We start from the raw sequence: 21,751 nt of genomic DNA, 5'->3' as shown, positions 1-21,751 counted from the left end.
TACTACTTTTTTTCTGATAACTACTTTATTCTTCGACTTGAGGATTGTTATTTTGAAGTAACGCCACTCTTACTTAAGTACACTTGTTGGAAACTTTCGCTGCGTCTGCCTTGTGGTAAAAACATAAAAAACCATTGGCCTATGAGACTTTATTTGGGTTCTTTAAAATCGGGAGCGCGCGCTGTCAATGCCTGTGCTGCGCGTGCGTCTGTCTCGCGCTGCCTTTTAAAGCCAACTCTCTCAGCATGTTATTTCCCACTCGGCCAGAAGGGACACGGTGTGGAGCTGCTGTGTCTTTCATTCTTCCACCCTTTCCGTCGCCACCCCCGTCGTCCTCGTTTCGTTTCATTCTTTAATAGTTTGTTTGCACTGTTAGCTTGTTTCAAGCATGTATCGGTATTTCGGAGAGCTCTTGAGCCGCTCTGCGGGAAGTGCCCTGGCCTCGGGATGCGTTGACTCCGCTCTCCCGGTGTCGTCGTCCCTGATGCGGGTCCGCCGCTATACCGACGCGGCCGATAAGCCCGACGACCCTAACTTCTTCAAGATGGTCGAGGGGTTCTTCGACCGCGGTGCCGCTATCGTGGAGGACAAGTTGGTGGAGGATCTGAAGACCAGGGAGAGCTCCGAGCAGAAAAGGCACCGTGTTCGCGGAATCCTGCGCATCATCAAGCCCTGCAATCACGTCCTGAGCGTGTCGTTCCCGATCAAGAGGGACAATGGAGAGTGGGAAGTGGTGGAGGGGTACCGAGCCCAGCACAGCCAGCACAGGACACCATGCAAAGGGGGTAAGAACCGAGTCAGAACCTGGTTGTCTGGCGCGTTTGATAGCTAGCTTTAGCCGGCTATGTAGCATTAGTTAGCAGTAACTTTAGCTTTTTAAATAAGCTTAAACCCAGGGCAGCAGGTGTCTACAGTGCTTAACAAATTCAGACAACTATACATAGTTTATTTGTTTTAAGTTAACAGCGAAAACATGATTCTATATCAGGATAATTAGAATTGTTTTCTAATTAGTGTCATAGTTTACAGTGAGCTTATTGTTTACCTGTAACTGCAACAAGCTCTGCCTGTAAGTTTGGACTTTAGCTCTCATTATCAACATGTTGGTGAATTTTCAAAAGTATTCTGGGGTTAATTTGAAAGAACAAAATACTTTCCAAATGATAGTAAGATCATATAAATAGGAAAACTATTAAGAATGTTGCATATTGCCATCACGATTTCAACACACGTTCTTTTATAAATGTGCTACCATTTCCAGTGGCTTAAATAAATATTAATAATTTATTTGACTTCTAACGGTCTTCTTTTTTAAAGCCCAGAGGTCGAGTTTGTTGCAGCTGAATAGTTAGATTAAGCTTAAATATTTTTTCAAAGCAAATTTAATAGTTGAATTCTTAAATCTGGCGAAAAAGATCTTTCCTTAAAATGAATAACCTCAACTGTTGATATCAATACTTTCAAAAACGTGTAGTTTAAGGGGCAAAATGTAGCTTTCGCATTGACTGGTAATACCATTTTTAGCACTTTGGACACTGGTTTGTGCTCAGGTTTGGAAAGCATGTGCTCTCATATCAGATCAGTTGATTTCTGGAATGCAGGCATCTAAAAACATTCAGTTCTACTTATCCTCAGATAAATCAAACAGGCCAAAAATGACTGTGGCTACTTCGGTATCACACAGTAGATATACAGAGTACAAAGTGAATTCTGACCATGTTGTTACTTTGTTATCAATGGAGATTCTCAATATTCCCACCTGCAAATCAAAATACTGTTATCATAAATCCAGCATCTGGAATAAAAATGGGCAGTGCAGAAACGCTGGTAGTATCATAGCTGTTCATAATATCAAAAAACAATCCTTTAATTATTTGGTTAGTTTTGTCCATGTGTCCAAAATAACATATGAAGCCTCTTCTTGTTTTACAAATAAATGTAATTTCCTGTAATCCTAATAAAATGTTTTCCAGATGCTAGCCTCACGATGCAACAGGATTACAGCAGTCTCATTCTTGAGCACTTTTCTTAAAAGCTGGATTTTGGTGGCTGTAGTAAGATGCCACAATCATCTCCTCCATTGCTTTACTCAGACACATGCTTTTGGAAATGTTAATATAAAGCAGTGGAGAGTTATTGGTACAAGGTATACCAAGATTTTAAATATGTTGTTTTCAAAACTGCTAAAATGTTCCATCACAACGGCTTAAAGTCCCTTTTAATGAAATGCCACTGTGACTGGAGTTTTTTCCTGCTGTTTGGAGCATACAGTAAGGCCACACTGCTGGGTCAGCTGGCTTAAAGAAGGCTCCTACACATCCCCCTCTTGTCTGTTAGGACAACTCTTGCCACTCTTTTTAAACTAATGCTGTTTGAAAATACAGTTGACAAGCTACAAGTGGCCCCTCTGTTAAACTGCAGGCTTACTACAGGAGCAGATAGGCCGACTGACTAACCCTTCAGTATCAGCTTGCTATACTATTATGCTTTATCAAGAGTAGAAAGAGTTATAATATTAAACACAAAAAGCACTGGAAAGCTTTACTAAATGAATAGCAGTTTTTTGTTCCAGTATATTTTGCTCCCAACACCAGCTTGCAGTATTATATCTGTGCAAGTTGCCTCTGGTGTGTGAATTCATGGGGCATCTCTGTGCATTTCACAGCTGGGCGTCTCCACATGTTCTCAAAACACATGACTCACTGTGAAGTGCTACTAATGATCAAAGGGTCTGCTCCTGTCTATATTTTCACTTACAAATGCTTTGAGGCTTGGAGTTTGAGCTTCAAATCAGGGACATTTTGAGCTGGACTAATTGTAAAAAGAGGGACATGTTGTATGGAAAAAAATGAGTCATGTGTGGGAGGAGGGTGGGAGTTTGAATAGGCGCTTCTATTTGTCAGCAGTGTTACAGAAGGGGCGGGCCTCTCTTTAGGGAAGGGACACACCTTTCTCTTTGTTGGCCTTTCAGAGTACAAGTTTCAGAGCTAAGGAGAGGACGTAGGCCGTTGCAAACTCTTTGAATCTCTCTTGTAGCACCTGCTTGCTGTAGACATATTCTGGGAGATCTAAATGTGGAAAATGCACACTGTAGTTTGTCTATGGAGAAAGCATTATGACAACAGGGCAGAAACCTATTGCTTTTCTCTCCACTTAATGACTGAACAGTAATGGTCAATCTTTATGAATAATTAACTCTTTGATTGTCCGTCCAATGTGTCCCGATGTAGAGTATAAAAAAATCAGCTGCGTTAAAGCAAGTCTGTTGATGTTCTGTATCATAAAAACCTGTAGTGAGCTTATGGTGCCTTTTTAGTCTGGTGATAAAACCCCATTTTACAGTAAATGACCCCTGTGTCAAGCTACAAAATACGTGCTTTCCTTTCTTCCATATGTGCCAATGTACTTGATAGGCCAACAGCTAATGGTTGCAGGGGCATGTCTAACAAATTCCCAGAAGTGTGAACTTTCTGTTCTCACAGATTTGCTAGAGATGCCCCAACGAAATCGGCTGTTGACTTGAATAATTTTTAAGCTTGATCGGCCAGGAACTCAAAAGTGCTTTCTTTTTCTGACCCTTGAAAATCCCATACCTAGTGCTACAATGACAACACTATTTGGGGTGGAAGACTCAAAGTTAAACATTATTAGTATCAGTGAGGTGTTTAAAAAGCTTGAGGAAGTATAAAGATGTGAATTCTTTTTAAAAAGAAACCATAATTTGCAACATGTTGAGAGGTTATGTGATCTATTCAGCCCGCTCCTCAGAGTGAGATGGACTTGAGTAGATAACTGGAAAGCTATATGTGTTACAGGAAAGTCAGCAAAAACCATCTTTGGTGAAGACGTTGTTACAGAGGGAAGACTCAAAGTTAGCCATTGTCAGTGTTCAAAAAGGATGTCTGAGGAAGTGCTATTTAAAATGAAGCTGTATTTTCTACAACAAGGTGACACATTTTTGGAGTTTATTTAGGCAATCGGTGAGCAAAAGAGAACAAGACATTCATCATATAACAGGAAGGCTGAACACTGCGCAGAAAAGGTGTTCTGTTTTCCTTTTGAGCTGTTGGCTTATTTGTTATAAAACATGCTGAGATTTGGAAATATTTCCAGGCTTTTAAGGCAAGGACCCGCTTTGTCCAGGGAATACAAACAGACTGTTGTTTTAGTAATACTTCATTGCTAATACGAGATGCTAAAGCTAGGTTTGGAGTGTCAGCAACGTAATTTTGTATTTGTTTTAAAATAAAAGTAAAATCCAGTTTTACAGCTATTGGTCTCTCCTACAGGCATCTTGATGCTATTTAGTTGTATTTGACTAAAACCAGTGTCAAAGCCAAACAACAACCTGCGATTAGAAATCATTTACGAAACTCTTATCAGTTTATTTCTAAGATTTAGAAAATGGCGTAAAACTCCAGATGCTTGCAGTCAATTAATCGCTTTGACTTGTTGCACTACGTGTTTACAGAACAGTAGTCCCTGCAATCACTACGTCATAGCAGCAACTATGAAAGATCCTACAGTTTATGTAGGAGTGCATCAATTGAGTAAGAAAAGAGAAATGGGTGTTTTTTTACACTTCCGAAATAGCCGACAGTTTATTGTTTCCCGTTGCCTAATAATCAAATTGGGATGTAATAGAGCTGTTATCATTCATGTGGCTAAATTATTAATGCAATGTGTTGACCCTTGTCTATGTTCAGATCAAACTACAAAGTGCAGAGGTTGCTTTTGCACTTCAGTGTGTGTGTGGGCACTCATCCACTCCTTTTAAGATCCAAAGCTGCTTTTCACCAGATGTTTTGCTGGATGGGTGGGTGGGGATATGCATGGTGCCTTTTTGATTATCATTCTTAATAAAGATGAAGTAAATCTGTGGGATGTTTTGTCGCAAAAGTTTCATGCTACTTCGCTGAAAAAAAACACAGAAAGTAACTGAACAGAGTAAAAGTAAGAAGCCAGAGTTTTTTCTAACTTTTTCTTTCTTTGTGTTGTGGATTTCATGCTGTGCCAAAATCCTTCTGGCAAGAGACACACCAAAGACCATGATCAGCCAGTTAATCTTGAAAAATCTGAAATTTTTTTTCGTATCAACTAAATGCTTCAACACAAAAAGACTCCCACAGTTTTCCTGTAGTTTGATGCAGGTATTTTTGTTTTTGTCTTATGTGCTTCACTTGTTAGAAAAAGAAAAACCAAAATCTGAGTTTGTTATCAGCCAGAAAATCCTGACCAGTGCCGGTCTACTTCCAGTTTAATCAAAGGCTATATTCAGGAAATTATACCTCTAAATTTATTATATTATTCATTTTTCTTATCGAAGTACATTTGGCAGCCTCATCTGAGAAGTGCGCCAACTTAAAGCCAGAGCAACACCTAAAGCGGTAGACAATATATATATATATATATATATATATATATATATATATATAGATCTTCCTTTAAAAAACGTCTACAACCTGTGATTTTAAAGGAAAAAAAACCCCTAAAAACCTGAAATCAAAGTTAAATGATGGCAAAAAAATAAAATAAAAAGGAAAAACTCCTCTTTACTTAGACATTTTTTTTTAAATTCAAACTGATTAAATTAACAGGTTTACTGAACTCAAGATTAGATAAGATCTTCCTTTCATTGAAAGTACAGGCTTTACAGCAGCATAACACAGCCAAAACGTTAATTACAGTTCTAGGAATAAAATAATTAAATTTGTCATAATTGATAGTCCAAGAATATTAGGATAATGATGATGATAATCAAGTAGTGGTAATATTAGTAAAATAGAAAACCGTATGAAGTAACTACATACAGAAATATGTAGAGCTGTCATTTCCTCTAACTGTTATTGTAGTTATTATTAAAATTCTCATCAGAGGTGTATTTTTACAGCCAAATTTTGTTCTCTTTGTCAGAAGATCTGTTTTGGTTTCTGCTGCTATGTTGGGCTCCATGTTGAGTGGATGAATGGGTAGTTTGGTTGTGTGGGAGGGGGATGGTTATGCAGCCATGCCTGTTTTTTCTTTTCCATTTAATTTGATCAGCAAGCTCTAAATTGTCCTCTGGCCTTGGTCACCTCAGCTGATCTTTAGATGAATGGAAAGGAAGAAAGAGCTGCTGCGCTCTGAGAGATGGTGCTTTGTTTTTGGTGTTTTCTTCTTTCACATGACCACTGATTTAATTCTGTATTCCAATAATGACCAAGAAAGAAAGGCCCCTACTGCAATAACATACAAATATGTCATTTCATCCAGCTTATAGGTCATTTTTGCTGTTTTTTTTTACCTGCACTCTCCTCAAAACTAAACACTCATAAACAACTCTTTTAATCCTGTTAAAGCAACGTGCTTTCTTCTCACTCTGTGCAAGTTGCCCTTGGATTTCCCTGAGAGCTCTTTCTCTGGATGTGCTATTTTTGTAACTGCTGTTAAATTACAATCACGCAGGCAATGTGCCAATAAGACTGGGCAGTTTAAAACATGCAGCCTGGGTTTATGATCTCATTAGAGGATACATGTTACTTTAGTAAAAGTAGTAAACTCCAGACAACAGGAAGCGATGACTGCAGCATGAGGGATGGGTTCAGAACGGAGGGCTGTGATTGGTTCCCTCAATCTCCACCCGTGCAGCAAAGCACACATAAATTAAGCAACAGGCACCTAAGTGTTGAGTGATTTTGACCTCTAAATGTGGTGTTGAGTTATGAGCAGCAGTGTCCTGCTTTTACCTTCACAGCTTCCAATCTAATCTGTTTGCTGTTTTTCTGCTGCTTTACTGCGTTTCTAAGAGACAGTTTCAGAACATAATGATTTCCTTATTTTAGAGCTTCAACACATATCAGTCTGACTCAGAAACCAGCTGATTAAAAATAATGAGAAACATTTTGTTCTCATTAGACACAAACAGAACTGATATTATTCTTCTTTACATATAGTTTGTGTTGTCAGGTTTTCTCTTTATAGTTGCTGTCTTTGTAAATTGCTCCCTGTTGTTGTGTCTCCCTCAGGTATCCGTTACAGTACCGATGTGTCTGTGGATGAGGTGAAAGCCTTGGCCTCTTTGATGACCTACAAGTGTGCTGTCGTTGGTGGGTTTTCAAGTCTGAGCTCTGCTGGTTATCACCTAAAGCTCCATGCTGCACATATGTTTTTATTACTGCATTTGTAAAATTGTACATCATTTGTCATCTTATTTATGCTGTCCAGTAATGAAGCTTACTTGCTCTGCTTTGTTTCTTAGTATTTACAAAGTAGGAAATGTAATTCTGAGCTTTACATGTATGTTTGCTATCCTTTTCTAGATGTGCCGTTTGGAGGGGCCAAAGCTGGAGTGAAGATCAACACCAAGAACTACTCTGTAAGACTTCTAATACGTGTCTTTCTCCTTTTCTCATATCTAGAAAAGCAAATACATGTTTAAATGGCATATATCTCAAGTTTTGCAACTTCTTGTTTATGACTGTGCTCTGGCTTGTTGCCCACAATGGGTAACTTGATTTCAACGTCAGTAGTTGAGAAACATGTAAAAGAAGAAGGTGGAAAAGAAAGGATTGCTGGGGAGAAAGCAGTCGAACTTATAGCATATGTTGCCAAACAGTAATAAAGTTTAAAAGATGGACCCCAGGGTTCAAAGCATAAAACAATATCCATCTAAGACAAAAAAAAAGGGAAAGTCTTCAGTCAGAAAGTTAGTTTATCAGATGATTTAAATGGTGATTATTGGAAGGATAATCATCATAGGATTTTGCTTTAAAATGTCTTGCTTCAGAAACTTATAAAACAAGGAAAGCTGCAAGAAATGGGGATGTAGGCTCAGGTTCTGAAGAAGACATTGAAGGCCTTGTGTCAGGATTGTTCACTGTGGTATTAGACTGTAATTTCTGACTGCATCAAATGATTTGTGGCTGTTGCTTCAAAGCTTGCTGTTGTCTTGGGAGGAAACCCAAATAAAATTAGTGTTATACGACATCTGAAGTGCCTCTTATATCTGAGGTGGGTGCAGTTGGAGGATACATTGTTTTGTTTGCTGTAAACAATGTAAATGTAACATTTTTTTGCAGGATAATGAACTGGAGAAGATAACCAGGAGGTTCACCATTGAACTGGCCAAAAAGGGTTTCATTGGTAAGTTTTTTAAGCTACTTTTAAATCTTGTTCACTGTGAGTAACAGGGTTTTGTTCTGGAATAAGGTTGACAGAGTTGAAATCTTAGTGTGGAAGAGGTGAATATCCTCATTTTCTTCTGGCTCACTGTTGCCTCAGGATAAAATCCAAGTGTGTCTTAATACCTCAGAATATCTAGTGTTTATTACTGTTTATTTAATGGAAACCCGAAATTCAGTTTCTCAACATTGTAATCTTGCATAAGCCCAGTCTAAAAGATTAATACAGAAATGTGAGACTGCTGAAGAGTATGTCCATGTACTGTTTAGTATCTGCACCCAGCATAACAGTTCTGGGTTTTGATGAGCTTCAAACCATAACCATCAAAATGAGCAGAAATAATAACTTGTAAGTTTAGCTTTTTGAATATAATTGCTGAAATCAATGAACTTTTCAATAATCTAATTTATTAGGATGCACCTGTATTTATTTTTGAATGGTGAATAAACCTAATTGGTCAAAGTGTAGAAAATCACAAACCAGTTAGACAGAGAATAAAACAAACGTGAACAACAGAGCAAAAGGAAAGCATTGGTACTCTTAGGAGAAAAAAGAAGATTTATGGAATCAATTCTTGTCTGTCAGGTAAACTTTATGCATTTGTTCAGCTGTAAATGTCTTTAGCTGCAAATCTTACAGCATATCCTGTACACTGCTTGTTCCAATCAGCTTATTGGTACGATCTTAACTTCAGGCAAATATTTGATGCGTGTTCAGTTCAAACACAGCAGAGGGATGTGTTGCTGGTTGTTTGCCAGCATCCAGTTTTAAACATCATTTTCACTGTGCAGTTTACAGTATACAGGCCATCTTTTCTACACACCACCTCCACTTATGTTTGCCTCTGTGAACCAGAGTCTTTTGGCACCGTGACTTGCACAGTTTAATGAAACTCCATTTCCCCCTCCCTTCCTTCCTCTTTGGTTGCCAGGGCCTGGCATCGATGTCCCTGCACCAGACATGAGCACCGGAGAGAGGGAAATGTCCTGGATCGCCGACACTTATGCCAACACCATCGCGCACACTGTGAGTTCTCATACATGCATAACTGATGTTATTTGACTTGGATGGAAATGTGGTGCACACTTCTTTAAAAATAGGCCAAATTAAAAACAAGGAATGAGTCACATGTAAACCACGATGCAGTAATTTCCTGCCTCTCCCTTCCCAGCTGACAAAAAACTTTCCTCCTTTCTTCTCTCTCAAAGCAGCTTTTGAAACCGAAGTCAGTCTCTTTATGTTGTTCGTTAATCACTATCTCACCAGAAATCATCGAAGGAAAAAACAATTTTTACTTCTGTGTTTTCCTTTTTCTTTCTTAAATACTTAGTAGCTGGAGATCAGATAGTTCTTAACTCTCTTAGGAATTTTATTGTGGTTATCTTGTTTAGGGAAGTCTATGATGGGAATTTCTGCGTATGTTAGAAGCGGCTTTTTGTAAATATTTTCATTTGCCAAAAATCAGGCATTTCTAGCATGGAAACTAGAGTAGAGTCACTCTACCCTCCTATTATGGTGGCGCTGTTTTAAAATTATAGTTGGCTAGGCATAGAGTGGCATGTCTGTTTAGCAGCTGACTGCATGCTCTGTCCAACCACACAACTTTATTCTATATTTTTGCTTAAGTCTATGAGTCAAAATAAAATAGCATTTTATAGATAACAATATTATGCTGTATTGAATATATTATTTTAGCAGCAGTAGGAATAATTGTTGTCTTCATATTAATGTTATGTTATGGTCATGTGGTGACGCAGAAACGTAAAGTTGTGTGTCATCAGCATACAGGTCCTTCTCAAAATATTAGCATATTGTGATAAAGTTCATTATTTTCCATGTCATTATGAAAATTTAACATTCCTATATTTTAGATTCATTGCACATTAACTGAAATATTTCAGGTCTTTTATTGTCTTAATACGGATGATTTTGGCATACAGCTCATGAAAACCCAAAATTCCTATCTCACAAAATTAGCATATTTCATCCGACCAATAAAAGAAAAGTGTTTTTAATACAAAAAACGTCAACCTTCAAATAATCATGTGCAGTTATGCACTCAATACTTGGTCGGGAATCCTTTTGCAGAAATGACTGCTTCAATGCGGCGTGGCATGGAGGCAATCAGCCTGTGGCACTGCTGAGGTCTTATGGAGGCCCAGGATGCTTCGATAGCGGCCTTTAGCTCATCCAGAGTGTTGGGTCTTGAGTCTCTCAACGTTCTCTTCACAATATCCCACAGATTCTCTATGGGGTTCAGGTCAGGAGAGTTGGCAGGCCAATTGAGCACAGTGATACCATGGTCAGTAAACCATTTACCAGTGGTTTTGGCACTGTGAGCAGGTGCCAGGTCGTGCTGAAAAATGAAATCTTCATCTCCATAAAGCTTTTCAGCAGATGGAAGCATGAAGTGCTCCAAAATCTCCTGATAGCTAGCTGCATTGACCCTGTCCTTGATAAAACACAGTGGACCAACACCAGCAGCTGACACGGCACCCCAGACCATCACTAACTGTGGGTACTTGACACTGGACTTCTGGCATTTTGGCATTTCCTTCTCCCCAGTCTTCCTCCAGACTCTGGCACCTTGATTTCCGAATGACATGCAGAATTTGCTTTCATCCGAAAAAGGTACTTTGGACCACTGAGCAACAGTCCAGTGCTGCTTCTCTGTAGCCCAGGTCAGGCGCTTCTGCCGCTGTTTCTGGTTCAAAAGTGGCTTGACCTGGGGAATGCGGCACCTGTAGCCCATTTCCTGCACACGCCTGTGCACGGTGGTTCTGGATGTTTCTACTCCAGACTCAGTCCACTGCTTCCGCAGGTCCCCCAAGGTCTGGAATCGGCCCTTCTCCACAATCTTCCTCAGGGTCCGGTCACCTCTTCTCGTTGTGCAGGGTTTTCTGCCACACTTTTTCCTTCCCACAGACTTCCCACTGAGGTGCCTTGATACAGCACTCTGGGAACAGCCTATTCGTTCAGAAATTTATTTCTGTGTCTTACCCTCTTGCTTGAGGGTGTCAATAGTGGCCTTCTGGACAGCAGTCAGGTCGGCAGTCTTACCCATGATTGGGGTTTTGAGTGATGAACCAGGCTGGGAGTTTTAAAGGCCTCAGGAATCTTTTGCAGGTGTTTAGAGTTAACTCGTTGATTCAGATGATTAGGTTCATAGCTCGTTTAGAGACCCTTTTAATGATATGCTAATTTTGTGAGATAGGAATTTTGGGTTTTCATGAGCTGTATGCCAAAATCATCCGTATTAAGACAATAAAAGACCTGAAATATTTCAGTTAGTGTGCAACGAATCTAAAATATATGAATGTTAAATTTTCATCATTACATTATGGAAAATAATGAACTTTATCACAATATGCTAATATTTTGAGAAGGACCTGTATATAGAATAAGCGTTGTAGTAATATTAACTATGATCTGCTTTGAATGAATGCAGTCCTGTGCCCACTGATCCAGATACCTTTGGCTGAGCTTTGTAAAATGTGACAGATTCCTGAATGGGGTAGCTAGGAGCAGAGGGCTGCTGGTAGTTTGAATTGATGTTTGGTAAGCTTTACGCTTTCTGAATAGATGGCAGTGCATGAAATTTTACTGCATTCACTGTATGCCAAGCATGCGGGATCCAAGCCAGAGACTGCCATCAAGCCTGTTTGTTTCCAAAACTCTTCATATTCACTGGATCTAAACAAGAACTACTATTAAAAACTGAGCAGTTTCTACCAGTCCTTCCGACCAACTCATGTTTCTGTAGTATGTGTGCTGTATACATGCATGCGAAACAGCACATGTAATCGGATCTTCCTTGCATGTGTTCAAAGGACATCAACGCCCATGCATGTGTGACAGGAAAGCCCATCAGCCAGGGAGGAATCCACGGCCGCATCTCTGCTACGGGCCGTGGAGTTTTCCACGGCATTGAGAACTTCATCAACGAGGCGTCCTACATGAGCATGGTGGGCCTTACACCTGGCTTCCAGGACAAGACCTTCGTCATTCAGGTACACTGACTCATAGCACTTGGATCTTTTTTCTTTCTGGGTTACATGAAAAACTCTTTTGATGGAGGAAAACTAACACTGCAAAGCACACCATTCCCAGTGTCAATCATGGTGGTGGTAGCATAATGCTCAGGGAATGCTTTTCCTCAGCAGGGACAGAGAAACTGGTTAGAGTTGATAGGAAGATGGACGGACCTAAATACAGGGCAATCCTGGAAGAAACCCTGTTAGAAGCTAAAAATAGACCGAGTTGGAGTGTCGCCTTCCAGCAGGACAACAACACTTAACATACAGCCAGAGCTACAGTGAAGTAGTTTAAATCCAAGCAGAGGTATGTGTTGAATGTCCTAGTCAAAGTCAAGATCTAAATCTGTATGAGATGCTGCAGCAACTTGAAAAGGTTGGTTCACAGATGCTCTCCATCCAGTCTGACCGAGGCTTGTTCAGGACTGAATGGGCAACATTTTCAGTGTCTAGATGTGCACAGCTGGTAGAATCATGCTATGAAATATTTGCAGCAAACGTTGTTCTGCAAAGTGTTGGCATGGCAAGACCAAACACAAATGGGCCACACTAGTCGGGATTCATTTGTGAAAAGGTTTAAAAACCAGATGGCTACTTCCAGTTGAAAAACAATTCTCCAGAAGTACATTGAAATGTCTGGTTGTAACGGGACAAGATGGAAAGGTTTATGGGGAACGAATGTTTTTGCAGGGTACTGCAGCCTGGCTATGATCTGTTTTAAACCACAGGCAGAAGTGAGCTGAAGTTTCCCTTCTCTGTTCATGGAAAATGATGACTCAGTAAGAGAGGAATGAGTAAACGGAGGGGAGAGCCACACTTTCAACTTTCTGCAACTCAATTTGAGTTCGAAATATGATCTTAATTTGAAAGGTCATCAGGTTTAAATTGTATTCAGTGAAGTAATCTCTCTCTAAAATACATAACCGATTGTGTTCAGTGTGAAAGGAGAAGTATTTCTGCAGATACAAATAGATAAAGAGTAGCTTTCCATATGAGTTCCACTTTCCATTTGTCTAATGAGAGTTTCTCACGTGCAACGGAGCCCCTTAAACATTAACACATGGACAGAAAAACCCTCAACAGTGGCCTCTGCTGTTTTCCCAGAATGCTTTCTATAATTATCGCTTCTCTAGACAACAATGCAACATGACCCGTTTCCCTAATGCATTTGACGGGGCAGCTGCAGCTTTACTTTGTCCTTATATGCTTCTACATCTCTTTCAATTATCAGTTATTTGCTTAATAGATTTTACAATTGTGTTTTTTTTTTGTTTTTTTTATAACGACGACAAAGAAATTCTTATTTTGAGGAAGGATTGTGTTTCCAGAGTGGGTATTTCAGTGAGGAATGATGGAGAAGAGACGTTACCGAGGAAGTGAAGTTGTGGAGACAACAGCTGCGTCCTGATGTGGATTTTCTAAAACCTAAACCCTGTGTTTGTGTCTGAGGATTACTTTGCTCTTAGATTGGTTTTCCTAGAGATTTATCATAAGAACAGACAGAAAAGATCTCTTGTACTGTATTTAGGGCATGTTTTACTTAAGTTTCTGTGTTCTTTTTTTAATCATGTGTGCCTCCCTCTCTTGTTTTTATGTCTAAAATTCAGTTTTGCAAAAAAAATGTAAATGTATGTAAAATGTAAATGTATTTTTATTACACAAATGTTGACCTAGTAAAAACTAAATCCATGTACTGAGGCACCGCTGAGGCTGTAAGGAAGCGCAGCTTGCTTTAAAAACGGCCTTGCGTCTGTGGGCGGAGGCTGGGGTGGCGTTGCTGTCGCGGCACGCTGTATGGTGGGGGGGCAGGATGCGGCGGCGGCGGTGCTTGGAGCGGGGCTGTGTGGAGCTTGTGCTGTGTTGGTGTATTTTTGTCAGCTTTTCAGGGTTGGAATTCACCTGTGTGGGTGTGCCCCTATGGGGAGGGGATTCATGGCGTTTGGGTTTGGGGGCATGTGTTCGATATCTGTATCCGGGTTGGGGGTGGCCCTGTGGGAAAATTCATGTTGGGGTTTGTGGGGGGTGGGGGTCTCATGAGGTTGAGATCGGAATTCATTGGGGGGTTGGGACAGGTCGGTGGCTCGTTTGGTCCAGGTAGGCCCCTCTTTTGTACATGGTCCCCTATTGGCCGCTTGGGTTCAGGCAGTGCCGGCAATAATCTGGGCTGTTGCTGGGGTGGTTTGCCTTTCTGCACTATGGAGGGAAGGGGACCACCTCCTGGGTCCGGGGGCTGGTTGCCCCTTTGGGGTATTGGCACCTGGACCTGGGAGTATAGAGTATGTATGGGGAGTGTGAGTGAGTGTACAACGTCCATTGATGTTTGTCTTTACGTTGGGTGCGTGGGTGTTTTTATGTGTATGCATGAGGGTGGGAATGTGTGATTGTGACTGTGTCTTGGGCTGCTCCCTCTCCTGGATCAGTTTAGTCCCCCCATCAAATGTGGGGCCTATTTCTTCCCCGCCACACTACCTGCTGGTGTCTCTGCCCGCTGGTGTACTTGTTGTTCTCGGTGTCCCGGGTTGGGCGCTTTGGTGTGTGCCGGCTCACTCCTGGTGGCGGCTTCCTGTGGCCTGGGCCCCTGGACTCTGTCGGGCTTCTGTTTGGGGAGTGATGTGTCCCGGGGGCTTGTGTCTCTGGGTCCATGGCTGGATCTGCTCTGGTGTAGACGGCTGCCGGCGGGGCCTGTGGGCTTCCTGCACTGTTGCTGCTGGGTAGTTCCCCTGGGACTCTTATTCTTGAATACAACAGTTTGTGAACAGCTGGCTTCGTTTTGGGCTTACTCTCCTTGTGGAGTGTGTCATTGACTGTCTGTTGGCCAACTCAAGAGAAGTTATGGTCAAAGTTACGGTCATAACAAAACATTTCTGTAATTGAAATAATTTTTTATTGGTTTTATGTGCTAATTACATTTTCTAAGAAACTGAATTTTGTGTTTTCATTAGCTGTAAGCCATGATAATAATGATGTTTTGATCTACTCTGGCCACATGATGGTGCCAAAGTACATTTTGTATTTGCATTGAGCCAGGATGATTTATATAAAGTGCATTTTAATTTTTTTAGGAATGCTTTCTGTTACAAGTCTTTTTTTTAATTTTTTTTATTTGAATGTCATAACTTGGTGACAATCAGTTAGTTATTTTTCTGTGATTTGTTTTTTTTCTTGCACAGGGATTTGGTAATGTGGGTCTCCACTCCATGAGGTACCTGCACCGTTTCGGTGCCAAGTGTGTGGGTGTCGGTGAGATTGATGGAGCCATCTACAACCCCGACGGCATCGATCCCAAACAACTGGAGGACTACAAACTGGTAAAAGCACAGCCGCCTAATTTTCCATTTCTGTAGACTTAGTTATTCTTTTTTTAATTTACAGTGAATAAACAATAAAATATGTTTGATCTTTCATCTTTGTCTCTTTCTGCAGCAACATGGCACCATTGTGGGGTTCCCAGGAGCAAAGCCCTACGAAGGGAACATTTTGGAGGCTGACTGCCACATCCTGATTCCTGCTGCTGGAGAAAAGCAGCTCACACGCAACAACGCCTCCAGGATCAAGGCTAAGGTAAACACTTGAATCCACGAACAAAAGGTGTTTTTTAAATTTGCCTTTTTGATTTACATTAAAGATTAACTTGTATTTCTGTCAGATCATCGCTGAGGGTGCCAATGGACCCACCACTCCAGATGCAGACAAGATCTTTCTGAAGAATAACGTCATGGTTATTCCTGTAAGCAGACTCCAAATCCACACTATTTTCTTATTTTGAAAGGGAAAAGCTGATTTTGCTTTCAGATATGAAGTAAAATTTAAACTTCTCATATTTTATTGACAAGTTTCACTCAGATTGTCTCATTCTGCTTTTCCACATTGAGGAAACCTCTTTGTTAAAAGTTTTGTTTTTGTTTGAGCAAGACTGCTGTATTTCTGAGCACCAGTCTCCATTTCAACCAGACTGAGTTACCAGTAAGGTTGTCAAAATAATCAATAGAGATAATCAGTCAGTCAGTCAGTCATTTTCTACCGCTTATTCCATAGTGGGTCGCGGGGGAGCTGGTGCCTATCTCCAGCAGTCTATGGGCGAGAGGCAGGGTACACCCTGGACAGGTCGCCAGTCCATCACAGGGCAACACACAAACAACCATGCACACACTCATTCAGACACCTAAGGGCAATTTAGAATGACCAATTAACCTAACAGGCATGTCTTTGGACTGTGGGAGGAAGCCGGAGTACCCGGTGAGAACCCACGCATGCACGGGGAGAACATGCAAACTCCATGCAGAAAGACCCCCAGTCAGGAATCGAACCCAGGACCTTCTTGCTGCAAGGCAACAGTGCTACCAACTGCGCCACCGTGCAGCCTAGAGATAATCAATTAGATAGAATTGATACTTAAAAAAATAAATTCTTTAAACATACTTATTTGGCTCAAAATTGTTGTCCTCCTTCTTCCGGCAGCAGCGCTGCAATAACAGACACTGAGCCCTCCATGCAGAGGCTCAACTGAACATTTAAGGCTGAAAATTAAACGGCGAGCTGCTGCTGGAAATTTAAAACTCCGCATGGAGACTACGTCTGGAAAAGAGCTTGTATGACTCTCTTTAGCTGACGAAGCGAGCACAAAAGTGTAGTTTGGAGATGCTTTTTCTATGAGGCAGATGGACAGGAATGGCAGATAACTCCGATGCTAGCTGTGTTAACGCTACGATCAACACTCTAATCTTTGAGGCCAGGAAAGCTCCTGTATCAGCAACAGTGAAGTAGTTAACGCTGTCTATGTAAATACGGGGGCTGAATTTCTTCTACTAACCGGTTTTGTCCTAGTTAAAGCATTGATAATATTGCCATGCTGTAATTGATATTTCCTGCTCTTTAAGAGAAAGAACTCTGTCTTCAAATGGTATTGAGTATTTTTCTTGGTCTCTATTTTGACATTTTAGTATCGTGAAAACCTTAGTTCCTTGATTTCTCATGTTTCCCTGTTAGACAATTTAAATTATGTAGAGCTGAGGTCCCCAAATCACAGGCCAAAGTCTGGGTCCGGACACAAATGAAGGTTTATCTGAACCCAGATTGATTAAGGTTGAAGATTTTTACCCGCACATCTTTTAACTCAGAGAAAACTTTATTCAGACTCAAAACACTCAATATTATCTCTTTTTATGGAGAGTTTAAAATCTCACAAAAAAGAAAACTAACCTTTTTAAATGTTAGTTGCTTTCCAAATAAGCACAAAGAAAATTGAGAATTAATTTTCTTTGCTCTAACTTTTGATTTATTTTTATATAATTTGTCAAAGAAGCAATCAGCATGTTGGGTTTATATTTGTTGATTTATTTTGTAAAAAGAAAGCAGAGGAAACGATGCATTCAGCAATCATTTATGTAAACGTAGATGCCTATTTCAAAAGCATCATATTTTACTTTTAATCTTATTGTTTTTATTTATATATACATAAAAACAGACAGAGACAAACAGACAAAAGGATCACACACACCTGAAGAAACAATGTCACTTTTTTATACTGTAAAGTCAAAGTAAATGCCAATTAGGAGAATATTTTTAAATATTGTTTATCGCTCCTTCAACCTAAACTATGTTTTATGTTTTAATTTTCCTTTTCATGGTTTATATATGAAACATGATCTTTATTAGACAGTAATCAAATTAAATCAAGTACAATTTTGGTTGCAAAGGACATTCTGTTCACAACAAGTAACGAAGCTCAAGATTACATGATGTTTTTCTTTCCTGCAGGACATGTACCTGAATGCTGGTGGTGTGACTGTATCGTATTTCGAGTGGCTGAAGAATCTCAATCATGTCAGCTATGGAAGACTGACCTTCAAGTACGAGAGGGATTCAAACTACCACCTTCTCAGTGAGTTCAAAATGCTCGGCAATCCTCCCATAACCTCGAAAACGTGAATGTGAAAGCAAAAGGGTGGTGAGATACAATCTGTAGAAATATTATGATTAATCAATAAAGTTTTACATCAAACATCATAGGGGGCTGAAACTCTCTCTCTGTTTTTATTTAAAAACGTATGCGATCTCATCTCTACAGTGATCTTGTGTTGGTTGGTTGGGGCAGGCGTTGCTGTCATCAATTTTACGTATTTTTGGAAAGTACTTTATAGTATTTCTAAGTCAAAACTTCATCCCTTTTTTCTGTTGCCATGTATCACACATTTGGACATAAAGTTGATCTAAAATCTACAGAAGAACCTTCATTCAGTCAGGATTTTTGCATCAGCTTCTCCTTTTAGATTTAATCAGGGCTTCAGACATGGATCCCAGTAAAGGTTAGCTTTACTTACCTGTGCTGCCATACTTTAGTTGTTTATATTTCAAGCACAGTAACTTGTGGTAGAGACGTACAGGCCGACAGATGCACCAACTGTTTACTGAAAGCAGAGAGAGAAACCTCGCTATTGGACTCAAAAACTACTGAATATGATACATTTGAATTTGAACCTTTACGGGTTTACCAGGACCTTTAGTGTTCTGAAGAGGACAACGGTTGTTAGATATTTACACTGCTTAATGATTTTATTTACCTGTATTTTTAATTCCTAAATGTTAAACTGTTTAGTGTTATGTGGTTTTCTAAAAGCAAATATTTAAACAAGAAATACTGAAAACAGGCAAGAGGGAAAGTAAACTAAAGCCCACATTTATTAATAAGATTATATGATAGTTTGTGTTGGTCTGACAAAAATCCATTAGTTTTGTAAAGAAAAGCAAAAAAAAGTAATTGTGACAGCACCACAGAATGATCTGAAACTAATCTACACATCTCGTGCTTCTTTCCTTTCTCCTGTTTCCTCCCTGCAGTGTCGGTGCAGGAGAGCTTAGAGAGGAAGTTTGGCAAGCAGGCAGGACCCATCCCCATTGTTCCTACCGCTGACTTCCAGGCCAGAATTGCTGTGAGTAACACTTGTTCCTTTTAAACTGAAGCAACTTGGATATTTTACAAGATCTGCAACAGACATTGTATTTAGAAAATAATTATATCTCTACAAGCTAATAAAGTCCATATGATAAACTTCTGTATGTCTCCAAACTCTTGAGATTTACTAAACACAGAGAATTCAATTGCTCTAAATCACAGAACAAACATTTAATATTCCTTTAGAGAAAGTTTCATTAATAACCTGGACTCAGAAGGACATCCTCAAGTAATTTATTGGTTATGAGGTTTAAAATTTCAAAAACCGATGCATTGTTTAGTGTTTCGACATGATTGGTTCATTGTTTAATAATAATTATTTGCAGGGCGCCTCGGAGAAGGACATCGTCCACTCTGGGCTGGCCTACACAATGGAGCGATCTGCCCGGGTAAGTTGGACACCACGGTTAGGAAGGTTGAAGTTGTCATAAGTTAATGCACCAGTTTTAAAGAACAAAAAGAAAAATGTTTTTAAATGTTTAGTTGCTGCTCAATAAACTAAAGAAATTGAAGAACTCCAGCAAGACAATTTAAAACATAATTCAAGGCAATATTAAATAATATAATTCTGCTTACTTTATGTTTCAGCTTACTGAACTGTTTTCTGATGATAATTAACTTTTAATATCAAACCACACGGTAGCAACAAAAAGGTTTCAGCTTTCCATTTACAATGTACAGTAAATGCAGCATGAATTAAAGTTGGAGCAATGTAGGTGTAAAGATAGGTCTGCAGAAGAACCTCAGGTTGTGATGTGAAAGTTATTTACAGAACTGCTTATTTTTCCTCAATTTAATCAGTCTTGTTTCTGCTGAGATTTGGACCTAATGGACACAAAACTATTTGCCCTCATATAGCATGCAATAACCCGCCCTACAACCAGCATGATATGTGTGGGTCACATTTGGCCCATTTGAAGTTAGGTGTGTCCGAAACAGAGCCAAATGTGCCACAGGTGGCCCAGATACAGTTAGAATCTCTATCTGGGTCTTTTCCTTCCCTTCATGTTTCTTTCATCCCTTATTCCTAGTATGGAGTTTCCAGGTTCCATATTTAAATTCTTAACAATGGAGAAATGCCTGCCATAAATTCATGGTGAAGTTGGGGATTTCTATTTTTTTAAATTGGTCTGAAAGAACTGAGAACTCTGTAAATTTGCGTCTGAAAAATAATTTTTGCTGGAAAAGTTTATACGAACAATGTTAACCAACCTGTTTTCCAACTACTTGTTTGACTGAATCAAAGTTCTAGCAAGTCTTATCTTGTCCACTTTTTCAATTTCAGGGGACCAACGCTTTTAAATGAAATTTTTGCTGAACTCCTTGGCGCTTATTGGTTTTGCACCGATTAAAGCAATAAAAACATCATCATACCGTATTGGATTATATCTTTCTCATCTTTATGCGAAAGAATCTTGTGACTTTAAAGAAATATCTGCACGCTCCTCTTAATATCTTGCTTCGTCTGACTTTGCAGCAAATCATGCGCACAGCAAGCAAGTACAACCTGGGTCTGGACCTGCGGACGGCCGCCTACGTCAACGCCATCGAGAAGGTCTTCAAGGTCTACAACGAAGCTGGGCTCACCTTCACATAAAAGGCCCCTCCTGAACCTGCACGGTTCTCCTTTCCTCCACTCTAACTGCTCTTCATCCCTCTCTCCAGCTTCCTTCTTAACTCTCTAAACAGCCTTCTGAACATATCACTGTTTACCGCAGCTGCCCACACATGCAGCCTCAGCCATGCGTTTTCCCCTGCGATATTTGTGCAGCCGTAGAGATGCCACCATGTTCTCATCTCCGCCTGAAGCTACACTGAGCTGGAGCGGAGATCGATGTTTGTAGAGAGGGCGAAGGACTCTGTCCCTCCCTCTGCAGTCATATAAGTGTTTATTTTGTGGTTTGGCAGCCATATTCACGGCGTTCCTATCGTAGTTGTTGAATGCATGTGTAACCTTTATGTTGTAGCCGTTTTTATTGACAGCCCTGCTGATGCCTTATTTCAGGAAGAGGTCAGACTTTAAAGGGAGCCGACCGCTTCAGTCTGATGTTGAATAAAAGGGATTTAGATTTAACTCCATGTGAATTAGTAAGATTAGTTATTTTAGTCTTTCCAGTGAAAAGATTAGCGATAAGCTTTCAAATTTTTTTTTTTTTCACACAAGTGTTTTTACTGTCCTCTTCTCCTTCATTCTTATGGTTTCCCTGTTGCTTCAGCTTAAATGTAGCTTCTTCTGACTCTATCACTAAACAGGAGCAGAGGTGGGCGACCTGTTCCTGTATCGTCCCTGCTAGTTCTCCTCAGTTTAACCGTCCTGTTGTGCTGCATTGATGCGATTTCTGGAGGAAATTCAAATTTTTAACTTGAAATTTTTATTGTGTTAAATTTTTATTTGGAAACAAATAAAATGTTTGCACAAAGGCAAGTGTTTTTCTTTACACATTCTCCTCCTTGGAAACCTTTTAACAGGAAACGTTGGCAGGTACAAACCAGAAGGTTCTGGGATCTTTCCAGGTGGATTTTGCATGCATGCCTTGGTTTTCTCTGGATACTTCAGCTTCCTCATAAAAGTATGAAATTTGCTTTTATTATTTTCCAAGTCTGG

At 40.0% G+C, this 21,751-nt stretch overlaps 1 protein-coding gene across 1 annotated transcript; it reads left to right on the top strand.

The window, feature by feature from the left end:
* Positions 1-250: 250 nt before the first annotated feature.
* On the top strand, positions 251-21,567 carry LOC124875628 (glutamate dehydrogenase, mitochondrial). The gene is made up of 13 exons (XM_047377901.1): positions 251-785; positions 7,005-7,085; positions 7,299-7,354; positions 8,058-8,121; positions 9,092-9,186; positions 11,991-12,170; positions 15,365-15,502; positions 15,618-15,755; positions 15,841-15,921; positions 17,952-18,075; positions 19,032-19,123; positions 19,473-19,535; positions 20,624-21,567. Exons 1-13 carry the CDS (start codon positions 389-391, stop codon positions 20,741-20,743), a joined length of 1,629 nt encoding a protein of 542 aa, XP_047233857.1. The 5' UTR covers positions 251-388; the 3' UTR covers positions 20,744-21,567.
* Positions 21,568-21,751: the final 184 nt, after the last annotated feature.

The sequence above is a fragment of the Girardinichthys multiradiatus genome, chromosome 10 (genome assembly GCF_021462225.1).
Source record: "Girardinichthys multiradiatus isolate DD_20200921_A chromosome 10, DD_fGirMul_XY1, whole genome shotgun sequence".
Lineage (NCBI taxonomy): Eukaryota > Metazoa > Chordata > Actinopteri > Cyprinodontiformes > Goodeidae > Girardinichthys > Girardinichthys multiradiatus.
The sequence above is the reverse complement of the archived record's forward strand: the minus strand, read 5'-3'. Positions and strand labels throughout refer to the sequence as shown.